The sequence below is a fragment of the Lygodium microphyllum genome, unplaced genomic scaffold (genome assembly GCF_053477565.2).
Source record: "Lygodium microphyllum isolate KBCC unplaced genomic scaffold, Lygodium_microphyllum_v1.1.10 scaffold_267, whole genome shotgun sequence".
In the NCBI taxonomy this organism is placed as follows: domain Eukaryota; kingdom Viridiplantae; phylum Streptophyta; class Polypodiopsida; order Schizaeales; family Lygodiaceae; genus Lygodium; species Lygodium microphyllum.
The window spans coordinates 56,864-69,539 of NW_028229748.1; the positions used below are offsets into that span (position 1 = coordinate 56,864).

At 38.2% G+C, this 12,676-nt stretch overlaps 1 protein-coding gene across 9 annotated transcripts; it reads left to right on the forward strand.

Annotated features, from left to right (window-relative positions):
* The first annotated feature begins 369 nt into the window (after nt 1-369).
* Nucleotides 370-7,313, forward strand: LOC148008217 (uncharacterized). 9 transcript variants are annotated; one of them, XM_087674412.1, is made up of 14 exons: nt 370-586; nt 676-764; nt 985-1,068; nt 1,243-1,322; nt 1,452-1,518; nt 1,603-1,671; nt 1,814-1,921; nt 2,055-2,117; nt 2,221-2,295; nt 2,458-3,001; nt 3,147-3,853; nt 3,996-4,254; nt 4,509-4,619; nt 7,139-7,313. In XM_087674412.1, the coding sequence occupies exons 1-12, from the start codon at nt 490-492 to the stop codon at nt 4,176-4,178; spliced, it is 2,166 nt and encodes a 721-aa protein (XP_087530538.1). In that variant the 5' UTR covers nt 370-489; the 3' UTR covers nt 4,179-4,254; nt 4,509-4,619; nt 7,139-7,313. The 9 variants fall into 9 exon arrangements, with proteins under 9 accessions (XP_087530538.1, XP_087530537.1, XP_087530539.1 ...); XM_087674411.1 differs by lacking the exon at nt 7,139-7,313 and having other exon boundaries at nt 4,509-6,836; XM_087674413.1 differs by lacking the exon at nt 7,139-7,313 and having other exon boundaries at nt 694-764; nt 4,509-6,836.
* The last annotated feature ends 5,363 nt before the right edge of the window (nt 7,314-12,676 follow it).

Consider the following 12,676-nt stretch of genomic DNA (forward strand, 5'->3'; position numbering starts at 1 on the left):
TAATGAACATTTTCGTCGTTTTGAGCGTCAATATATTGCTATGGACCTTCCACAACGACGACAAACTCAATGGAGATGACCACTACTACCGTGCTTATGAATGGTGAGGTGAAGAGAGTTATGGCATGCATGTGCGACTTGTGTGAGTACGTTTCCCACCACAACATATTGGATAAATAGAAGAGCATGCATGCATGAGAAGTTTCTCATACCTCCTGCCATTGATCGTTTTAATATGATCGTTGATGAGAAGAGTACTTCAGTTTGAAGTCATGGCGACGAACGTGAGATTTGTCTTGAAGACCTAGTTGGTCTCACCGTATTATATAAGCCTTCTTAGTACGTCATGAATGAATGACGTGAGTTCTTCAAAAGGTCGTGATGGTTCGGTATTTCAGAGCAGTGCCCAGGTCGATATTCGAAAATGTGGGTGACGATCACCAGTGCACGTGCCACCCACGATCATACTGCTAGATTAACGATCAATCCATGAGTTGGACCGCTTATTATTTCTGCACAGTTTCTGTGCCGATCGATCCTTTGCTGCACCCATTATTTGCGCCACACGCCCGCGCCGTAATTCGACGTAAGAGTTCGTTAATATGGCCAGTAGTAGTAGTAGTCATCGATCTTCAGTTAGGCTTTCATATGCCCATCTTTTCTCGTTTCAAGTAGCCTACAGCAATCATGCAGACAGCAGAGGCTACGCCAATCAGGGTGGATTTGGCTTGATCGGACTGGCCACCAGCCTGGCAGGCAGAAAGGCGAGTAAGCCCGTTATTTCATGTACTTAAAAAATACATTGGCCATGCCCCCAACTGCACTTAGCTAGAAGCTCGCAATGTTATCATAATTCACAATGTGGGAATTTCTCCAGAACTTCTTGTGACATATGATGTTTTATGGGCTTCGCTTAGTTCGTAGAAGACACTAATTCTAAAAGCATATACATGACTGCATCCTATTATTATCATGATTGGACAGAAGGGCGAATGGAAACGAGCGATCCTAGAGTTTGACTTTGTGATGGAAACGATGTTTCTTCAAGATAAGGACCGGATTGTTACTGTGAGATCATGCGCCTCAATAAAACCTGCATGTGCAATGTGTTGCCCTTATACTAGCTCGATCATCGGTTCAGATACATCATGAATCAATATGCCAACTGACATTCTCGACTGATTTCATGTACCGGCGCCGCGGCGCTTGCTGCAAATGTAATCATACGCTGATTCCTTCCAGTCAGCAACCTTCCCAACCTACAGAAGGACTGTGAGTGGAGGTGAGAATGAGGACGACACGCTACTTTCTGTTAGATTCGAGTAAGTAAAAAAGCGGGCGGCAGCAGCTGGATTTACAACGTCGGCGTACTAGGCTGAATACACTAGGATCATCCAAGCTCAGAGAGACTTATCAGATATTCTTTTCATGCATGTTCAATGAATGACAAGGGCGGAGCAGTGGGAGATTTTGGCACAAAACGCGGAGGAGAAGAACACCATCTTGCATCTTCTAGAGGTATAATGCCTTTCAAGCAGCTGTTGCAGCATCATTATATATATGCCTAGCCTACAATTAAGCACCCGTCTCTTCTTTCATCAGTGTATCGGGAACAACTTGTCCGCGGACAAGACCGCCGAACTAGGCAAGCAAAAAGGGCTCATTGGTGTTGTAAGTATTATTTGATTGTTTTGGAAGAAAGAATTTGTTGCTCTCATGCGGAAAAGAAACGACCATTGACGCAGACGAAACAAATAATTAGTAGCCTGTCTACCAACTTACAATATACAATTCGGAGGATGTGCATGAGCAGGATAAACGCATCATGAAGCACGGAGTCCTCCTTCGTAAAGCTAAGACAGCCTACAAGAAGGACGAACGGTATATCGTTGTGGTTCCAGGGAAGCTTCTGCTGTTCATGGTAAATATCATAAGTTCAATCCTCACACACAGACATATGTATACATGATGACAAGTTTGGTCCTGTCGTATTATCACGAGTATCCAAATGCTCATTATTGCACTTTGGATCTGAATGCATGGATGGGTTCTAGACTCCAAATATAGTCGGGAAGCACGTTCGATACGTGACCACTCTAGTCAATGCCCGTGTCCAGGTATTTCCTGAGTCAGTTAGTAACAGACGTTTGTGAATATTTCAAGCAGTGAATAGTAGAAGGTTTGGCTTCATTGGAACGATTATGAATCTATGATAAACAGCTAAGCAGGAGCCAGCTGGTGCTCGAAATTATGGTTCCAAATACCAAGGATCTGGCCTTCAGCGCTGCCTCCATGGTAATCAGGAATAAGCATATCCCTTATTAACGTACGCCTCTAGTTAATTTAGCTGGCCACACGCCACAATCGACTCTGTATAATGCAGTAACATGGCCGCGAGAATATAACTCTTGGAGGATTTTGCAATATGGCTGCATGATACGATATGACCTGAATCAGGAAGGATTGTCATCGTGGGTCAAAACGATTGAAGCATCGGCCAATGGAGAGACGAAGTCGTATCACAGCTCTGGCGACAGCTCGGATTCCGGCGGCAGCAGAAGCAGCAACGATGCGGCTAATTACTCGTCGCCGAGAGGTCGACGGCGAGGCCATCGTCATCATCGTCGTCGACAGGTATCGGGCGAAGGAGTCAGTAATTACATTGAGCCAGACCCTAATTACATGATACAGCAGCAGCAGCAGAAGTTCAGGACTCGGCCTAATCCTCATAACGACAATAATTACATGAGATACGCACACGACGATGATTGGCCGCCAACGTCCATGCAACGAGCTGCAGGGCCACCGATGATGCAGCTAGCTGCAGGCCCAGTATTGCCTCCTGCAGCAGCAACATCAGGTCCATCGAAATCCCCTCCGGCCAATGTTAATGCCATGTACAACAATTATCCTAATATGCAGTTTTACGACGACCAGCAACATCGTCCTCCTTATATCGTGTCCGAACCCGACAGCTGTATCGATGATACCAACACACAAGGTCCAATTCTTTTATGTATCATGTTAGTACGTTGTGTATTCTCTCCCAGACTCTTGTGTGAAAAATGGATGAAGCAGCATTGCGAATACCTAGTAATATCCTGTACCACTTGACAACTGACCAAGAACGCACGTTTGCTCTGCAGGTGGCGTTGATAAGAACGAGACTGCTGGTGACAATATTGAAGCAGGTGCTGATCAATGGGCGACGCAAAAGACGAATTGTAAGAACGTGCAAACAAGAAGAAGATCGGTCCCTCTCCAATGCTTGGACAGTGCGCTGGAAGAGATGACGTTCTCGATTGGGAATATCGGGATCGCCGCCAGCGGCGCCGCTCCAGCTTCACGGCCTCCTGGCGCAGCAGTAGTTATGCAGATCGTGCCAACAGATAACACTGGCCAGCAGCTCAATCTCATGTCCAGTTCCAGCCAGCCTTCCACTAATTATACGCAGTCCCCAGCCAATGTTATAATTGATAGTATAAAATATAAGGGCAACACTATGAAAGCCTCTCCTCCGAATCTGATCCGGGCCGATACGTCAAAGGCCCTCGGTACAGCTATTAGGGATCTCTCGGCGCCCAGCTCGCTGCCTCATCAATCCAAGCCATCGTCGTCTTCGGGTGGTGGGAAAAAGCCTCCTAATTTGACCAGGGCTGATACCAAAGCTTATGGAGCTATTATGCAAAATCGAATACAGCTTCCGGCACTCCCTGGTCATAACGAATATGCAGTAGCTGCAGCTGGGGATGAGGATGATCGATACTATAATACTAGCATGAATCCGTCGACTAGCCCCAATATAGTATCTGACCCTGGCAATAGTACTTATGCAGCTACTACGTCGAACCAGGTAGAATTCTATTTCGTTTGCCGCCGCATAATATTCTTACGGAGTGTAATTGCGATTAGAGTAGAGTTAATAACGTATTTACATAATTCACTTAGGTGGGGAGTAAATTATTGTTGCACTGACCTTGGCAAAAATACAACAGACGTGGCAGATGACATACGTCACTGGTCGCCAAGAATCAAACGAGTTACAAGTCGCTGGTCGACGTTTTCAGCAGGCAAATTACATGCAACAGCAAGAAGCTACATATGATCAAAACGATGATGAGCTACAGGGTATGCATGAGCAACCAGCTCCTGCACGTACTCAGCAATGGGCGCGGTAGTGCAGCTGGCACCGCAGGAATCACACCTGATACCTAATAAAACGTACATTCATCCAGCCAGCATTTTGGAACGCAGGTAACTAGTAGCCTAGCTTGCTGCAAATGTCTGATATTTTCTCTTCTTCTCGAAGATGTACGCCCTCGCATGACAGTCTTCTTGATTTTTGACGTCACTTAGGAATACTCTTTTCTCTTTTCATACATGTCGTTTGCCGAGTTTACTTGGTGTATTACAACGCTAAGATTTTTGACACGAGGTGCGCAGTCCATTTTACAGAAGCTGAAACAATCGATTTCCCAGCACCAACTCCATTGTTTTCTCTATTGCAGCTAGCCCATCCGGCGAAAAAACAGTCGATTGGCGCTATGGAATTTAGAGAACTCGAGATTGTCGACGACTGCCAATTACAAGGATGTCACTAATGATCTTACAACAAGCTGGTAAGGGTCTTAATGTTGTATATTCTAGTTGCAGGCTCAAGCAAACTTTTACCTTTCGGTTGTTCAACACCATTGTGCATGCATGTTATTTTCCATAGTTTGGTAGCTCACTAGGTCTACTACTTACAATGCTGGCGAGCCATTTCGAAGGAACTTAACGTTGATTAGCATAACACACCAAGTTTTCATCGTCTTTGAAAACCTTCCAAGTTTATGTGTTACGAGGGAAAGAAGAGTGCCACATAAATTATTAATTCGAATTGCACATTAACAAACAAAGGGATGCTAATGTTTATGACTAATTTGTAGATTTGATTTCGTCACAAGGACTACGATACATGTGATTATATAGCTTCCTTGTATCAGCCCTTTGACCTTCTTGTAATATGTTTTTAACTTCCCCGCAATATTGTAATAAATTTTTTTATTTCCTCATAGTATTGCCTGTTAGAAACATGTAATGTGAGACTTTAAGCTAAAATCATGCATTCAAAAGTTGGTTTTTACGATCTCACATTGTTGACCTCTTGGATTAACAAGGGTCATCGATATATGCATCATAAAAGAAATGTAAACTATTATAATCACCAAAACAAAACCACCATATCTACATGATTTTACATATCGTTGCCAAAGCAACTGAGTAGTTCATCAAACACAACAAGCCTAGCTAACATTCAAACTAATGGTGTGTGTTGAGTATTTAATCACAAGCAATAATTTGTTTGTCATTTTAACTTTAAGCCTTGTAGTGCCTTAATATTTCTTAGAAATTAATACCGTATTCTTAAAATTTGTGATTTGAGGTAGGTTAATGACTGGCTTTTTGGCACATATAGCTCTTGCTTAGCCATTGATCATTGCTTATCTGCTCTATTCTCAATTGCACACCAACCTTCATCATCTTCTTCTTTAGTTCTTATAGAGAGTTGTTAGCTCAAGCCACCACTCCTAAGATTTCTTTTACTCCTCATCGATCTCCGACTCATATTTTTTAAGCTTAGGACATTCTCTTAAATACTTGCCCCATACATTGCAATGGGTTTTGACTCCCACAAATTTGCTTTGCTAACTTGTTTCGATAGTAATGTGTGTGGATACACTTAGGACTATTGACAAACTTTTTCCCCTCTTGCAGAGGTTTTTTCCCCCCGATCTTGTCTATATGCATGTTCACTTTTAGGGTATACTTAGTCTTGTAAATACTCTCTATTGATACTTCTTAGTATACTTTTTGTGCTCTCATAAGTTTCTCCCTCTCCAAGCTGCACACTTGCTTTCCTGCAACCCTAAATCCAAAAATTGGCATAAGAATGAACTTCAACCTCTTGGGCAGAGTTGTCAACACCCTTCACCCGATTTCCTAAAATCGAAACAAGATTTGACTGCCATTTAGAAGTTGATAAATACTACAAGAGAGCTCTATGGGTACGGTGTGATTCGGATTCATTTCAACCTCTATTTGCACTTTATTAGTAATATTGCATATGCTATTTTGTCATTTTGTGTAGAATGTTAGATATTTGTTAATTCTATACGGTAAGAGCCCTTACAATCTCCTTTATATTGTGCTATATAGCACATATTGATTTTGTGCATATTTTTTCCTATACATGAAAGTTTTGCATCAAGTATAGTTAATAGCCCATGGTTGGCAACAATCATACATTCCATATGCTGGCTGTTGAGGATAAGTTGGATGAAACCAACTATCCATTGTGGGTTTATATCATGTATCATGTATTGAAAGGGGCTTTGGAACATTGTGTATCGAATCGAAAGACATCTTGGTGGTATTCTAAAAGCTACAAGAACAACATAAGTAACAAAAGGAGGTGTTGTTGAGGATGTTATAGGTTCTAGTTTGTTCTAATTGATGCTAGAGTACCACCATCACCTACTCTTAAGTAAATTCATCGAGATGATAGAGATGCAGTGGCTCATACTTTGATTGCATTGGTTGCTAAATATACCATGATCCCACATATTCATTCATGTAAGACAACTAAGGATACATAAGATAGTCTTGGATGTTTGTATCGAGGAAGAAATAAGACATGTGTTACTTATCTACATAAGTAGTTAGAGAGTGAACGTATGGATGAAGGTGACTCCATGGATCTGTAAGATCAAAGACCTTAAAGAGCAGTTGATTGCTACATATAAGATTTTGCGAGACAATTCACTTGTGCAAACTATTCGCAATAGTATTCCTAATTCTTGTCCAAGTTTTGCATCTACTATTTGTGTGATGATGAAAAGCAATCTGAATGCTTTGTCATTTGGTGAATTCATTTTTATTTTACGACAAGAAGAAAATTCTAGGCAAAATAGGTTCATCATGTGTGTTGCAAACCAAGCTTTTGTGGCTAGTTAGAAAGATAAAGAAAACCTTGATTTTCTATTAGCAAGTAGAGATATGCAAATATTGTCTACTTAAACGAAGAAGATTGATAAGGTGCTTGGACAAAGAAGATTGATAATGATAAGAAGAAAAGAGAGTGTTGAATGTTTTGCAGGTATTGTAAGGGAAAAATATCATATCATTAAGGATTGTCTTGAATTGGCTACAAAATAGACTAAGAAGAAATAGCTACTATGGATGTTTGAAGATGCCTCTCCTTCTAAGTTAAAATTTGCAAATTTTGTGTAGAATATAAAAAGGATATTTAGTGTACAATGAAGTTATGACCCTTCTTTACATGATTCTTGCACGTCTATTATGGAATTAGATATATGGTAATTTGACAATGGTAGCACAAAGCATATTATTTATGTACATAATCTATTAGCTTCTTTTGAGCCCATTCCTAAGGGCAGTACTGTGACATGTACCAATAACCCCTCTTATCCTATAAAAGGAGTTAGGAAAATTATACTAACTATTATTAATCATAGTATTTTCATACTTATGGATGCTTTGTATGTACTTAAGATTAAAAAGGATTTGTTGTTAGTTTTTGCACTCACCAATTAGATTGGCTTGATAATGAAGTTTGTGGATGAAAGATACACAATTCATGATCTCTCTTAGGAGGATATGATTGTTGCATTTGATTCACTATGTCATGGGTTGTAAGAGCTCAATAACTATGGATAATGTGTGGAAGACATGGCACATGGTTCATACACAATTTTAGATGCAAAATTTTGGTATGTGGCATGTTTTGGTCATCTATATTTTTCTTTTTCCTTCCACCCACTAAAATCTAATATGATGTCTTCATTACCTACTCTTGAGGGGCATGAAAAATATATTTGTGAAGGCTACATATTGGGTAAACCGTAGGGTGCTTTTTTTTTAGAAGATGGTTCAATGAGAGATTTTTGCAAAAACTACAGCTTATACATAGCGATGTGGTCCAATGGAAACAATAGCTCTTGGCAATTAAATATACATCGTGACTTTCATTGAAGACTAGTCCATGTATGCATAGGTATATTTTTCAAAAGCCAAGTCCAAAGTGTTTTTGTGCTTCAAGTAATTTGTTAGTATGGTTGAAAATTTGTCAAATGTAGAGTGGGCCCTCTCCATTTAGATCGACAAGGGAAATATATGTTTGAAGAATTTAATGTATATCTAGTTAACTATGAGATAAAACACCAATGTATGATACCGTATACACCACAATAAAATATATTTAAGAGAAAAAATAGATCGATCACTCATGGAGGCATGATTAAGAGTCAAGCTTTCCCACATAGTTTCTAGCTTGAGGTTCTTATGTGGGGCCTATGTAGTTAACAAAAGTGTCCCACTGGGGCTTTGTAGTCTATCATTCCATATATGATTTGACATGGTAAAAAGCTATATGTGATCCATTTGCATATTTTTTGGTTGCTTGGCTTATGCTTTGATACCATTGCAACAATGCAAAAAGTTAGATAACAAGGTTGTAAGATGGATTTTTGTTGGGTAAAGTAATGAAGACAAAGATTATAAGTTATGCCACCCATAAAGTAAGTGTATCTTGATTAACTGTAATATTGTATTTTTGGAAGATGTCGCTCAGCTTTTACTTTCCCATACAACTTTTTTAGTCTATGTAGGTTTCTTATGATAACATAAATCAACCTATTTCTCATGATAATATAAATTATGTACTTCTTGATGAGAGAGCAAAGATTGATTAGTCTGGGGCTATGCAAAAATAGCTGGTGCAAACATTTTCTGATAATAGGTTGGATGCAACATTGGCTAGTCATACTCATTTACGTTGCTTATTTAGGGTCTCATAGTGCATGTTATGCAATTATTGCTTCTACTGATGAAGATGAGGCTTTGTCTTTTGGAAAGATACAAAATTCAAACAATTGGATGGTTGCTATGCGATCTGAGCATGATACTATCATCAAAAATAATACTTGGTTCTTATGTGATTTGTCTCTTGGCAAGAAGCTAACTAATACCAAGTGGAGTTTACAATTCGATTTAAGCACAAGCCAAAATAATAGTGTTAATCACTACAGAGAGCTAAACTTGTGACAAGGGGTTATGATCAACAAAAGGGCATCGATTTTAACAAGACCTTTGCTCCCACTTGTAGTATGACAATTATTTGTAGTATATGTACACAAGTAGCTCATAATGGTTAAAATCTACATCATTTGACATCAAAACTCAATTTCTAAATGGTGATTTAAATGAGGAAGTATATATTTTTTAGCCTCATGACTTTTTATAGTACATATAATTTTTTGCTTCTTTTGAGACTATTCCTAAGGGCAGTACTGTGACATGTACCAATAACCCCTCTTATCCTATAAAAGGAGTTAGAAAAATTATACTAACTATTATTAATCATAGTAATTTCATACTTATGGGGATGCTCTGTATGTACTTAAGATTAAAAAAGATTTGTTGTTAGTTTTTGCACTCACCAAGATTGGCTTGATAATGAAGTTTGTGGATGACAGATACACAATTCATGATCTCTCTTAGGAGGATATGATTGTTGCATTTGATTCACTATGTCATGGGTTGTAAGAGCTCAATAACTATGGATAATGTGTGGAAGACATGGCATGTGCCATTGATGGTTCATACGCAATTTTAGATGCAAGATTTTGGTATGTGGCACATTTTGGTCATCTATATTTTTCTTGTTCGTTCCACCTACTCAAATCTAATATGATGTCTTCATTACCTACTCTTGAGGGGCATGAAAAAGATATTTGTGAAGGCTACATATTGGGTAAACTCTAGGGTGCTTCTTTTTTAGAAGATGGTTCAATGAGAGATTTTTGCAAAAACTATAGCTTATACATAGTGGTGTGGTCCAATGGAAACAATAGCTCTTGGCAACTAAATATACAGCGTGACTTTCATTGAAGTCTAGTCCATGTATGCATAGGTATATTTTTTAAAAGCCAAGTCCAAAGTGTTTTTGTGATTCAAGTAATTTGTTAGTATGGTTGAAAATTTGTCAAAATGTAGAGCAGGCGCTCTCCATTTAGATCGACAAGGGAAATATATGTTCGAAGAATTTAATGTATATCTAGTTAAATATGAGATAAAACACCAATGTATGATACCATATACACCACAATAAAATATATTTAAGAGAAAAAATAGATCGATCACTAATGGAGGCATGGTTAAGAGTCAAGCTTTCCCACATAGTTTCTAGCTTGAGGTTCTTATGTGGGGCCTATGTAGTTAACAAAGGTGTCGCACTAAGGCTTTGTAGTCTATCATTCCATATATGATTTGACATGGTAAAAAGCTATAAGTGAGCCATTTGCATATTTTTTGGTTGCTTGGCTTATGCTTTGATACCATTGCAACAATGCAAAAAGTTAGATAACAAGGTTGTAAGATGGATTTTTGTTGGGTAAAGTAATGAAGACAAAAATTATAAGTTATGCCACCCATAAAGTAAGTGTATCTTGATTAACTATAATATTTTATTTTTGGAAGATGTCGCTTAGCTTTTACTTTCCCATACAACTTTTTTAGTCTATGTAGGTTTCTTATGATAACATAAATCAACCTATTTCTCATGATAATATAAATTATGTACTTCTTGATGAGAGAGCAAAGATTGATTAGTCTAGGGCTATGCAAAAATAGGTGGCACAAACATTATGAGATAAACAGTTGGATGCAACATTGGCTAGTCATACTCATTCATGCTCCTTGTTTAGGATATAGTGTTGCATGTTATGCATCACATTGTTATGCAATTATTGGTTCTACTGATGAAGATGATGCTTTGTCTTTTGGAAAGATACAAAATTCAAAGAATTGGATGATTGCTATGCAATCTGAGCATGATACTATCATCAAAAATAATACTTGGTTCTTATGTGATTTGCCTCTTGGCAAGAAGCTAACTGATACCAAGTGGAGTTTACAATTCGATTTAAGCACAAGCCAAAATAGTAGTGTTAATCACTACAAAGAGCTAAACTTGTGACAAGGGGTTATGATCAACAAAAGGGCATCAATTTTAACAAGACCTTTGCTCCCAATTGTAGTCTGACAATTATTTGTAGTATTTCTACACAAATAGCTCATAATGGTTAAAATGTACATCATTTGACATCAAAACTCAATTTCTAAATGGTGATTTAATGGAGGAAGTATATATTCTTTCGCCTCATGACTTTTTGTAGAAAGGGAAAGAAAACAAAGTGTTCTGATTGAAAAAGCTTTATATAGTCCAAAGCAAGCACCCCAAGCTTGGTATGGAAGATACATGTATACTTAACTAAACATAGTGTTTTGAATAGTCCAACTAAAAGCACCTCATATGTGCCTCCAATCATTGTGGTTTATGTCAATGACATATTGCTCACTATTCCTAATGAGACATACATTAGTGATTTTAAGGTTGAGTTGAAGTCAACTTTTGACATGTCAAAATTGGGCCTATTGTATCATTATTTGGGCATTCAATTCAAGTAGAGTGATGGAGATATTGCTTTGTGTCAAACAAAGTATGTTGAAACCTTACTACAAAGATTTGGTCTTAAGGACTGCAAGCCTATTGCTACTCCTATAGAGATAGGTTTGAAGTTGAGCCTTCATGGTATTGGAGGCTACTTTAATGTTTTTCTCTATTTGCAAGCTATTGGATGCTTGATTTATGTGTGCATTATGAGGCTTGACATTCAATTTGCAGTCTCATAGATAAGCGGGTTTATGCATATCCTAAGCATTAAGCATTGGTAAATAATAGAACATATCTTTTGCTACAGTTTGAGTGGTACTCGCTTCCTTGGGCTATCTTATCCCGAGGGATCATTACTGCTAGATTCTCATGCTTTTTCAAATTTTGACTTACCTATTGCTAAAACATTTACGTATCCACAAGTGGTTCTTGCTTCACGTTTGGTAGCTCATGCATGCCATGGTTGAGCAAGCAGTAGCCCATTGTGGCCACTTCTAGTAGTAAAGCTGGCCAGGTACAAGGTAGCTTTCAAGACTATGGTTGAGTATGCTCAGTAGATCCCTTAGCTAAGAACTTTCTATGTAGCATCCCTATTACTAAAAACGATTTCATAAAATCCTATCCTACCATCGTAAATTTGCTCAATGTGCCCAACATCCTTAAGAATTGCATTAAACCATGAGGCCAATTCCATGGCCTTGAGAGATTATTATTTAATTATGTCATTAATTAAAAATAATTAAGCTATGCCATTAATGAACAATATTTGATCCTTAACTAAAGGGCTTTTATACCATCACTACTACAATCCATGAGTATAGTTATGTCAATTTGCATTACTTAAACAACTCATTGGACGTCGCTATCGATGTCATTATGACCATGTCACATAAGAGATATTTTTAGATATGCTCTTTACGTCAATTAAATTATGCATACTGTTTAAGATGTCACATAAGCAACGCTCAATTTTTCAAAAAGAAAAAGATGACAAATTCATAGAATAAAGCTCTCTCTTCCATGCTCTGGTGTTTCTTTCTACTTAATTAATAGTCATCATTTTGAATATCAAACTTGCACAAAATAAACTCGAAGAGACAAGAACATGTGAAATAGAGTGAATATGTGAATATAAATGCGTATGTATACAATGTCAACATG

Coding starts and splice junctions, on each gene's coding strand:
- LOC148008217 (XM_087674412.1), top strand. CDS start 490: ATGAGTTGGACCGCTTATTATTTCTGCACAGTTTCTGTGCCGATCGAT. Junction 765..984: donor CCAGCCTGGCAGGCAGAAAG/GCGAGTAAGCCC, acceptor ATGATTGGACAG/AAGGGCGAATGGAAACGAGC. Junction 2,296..2,457: donor CCTTCAGCGCTGCCTCCATG/GTAATCAGGAAT, acceptor GACCTGAATCAG/GAAGGATTGTCATCGTGGGT.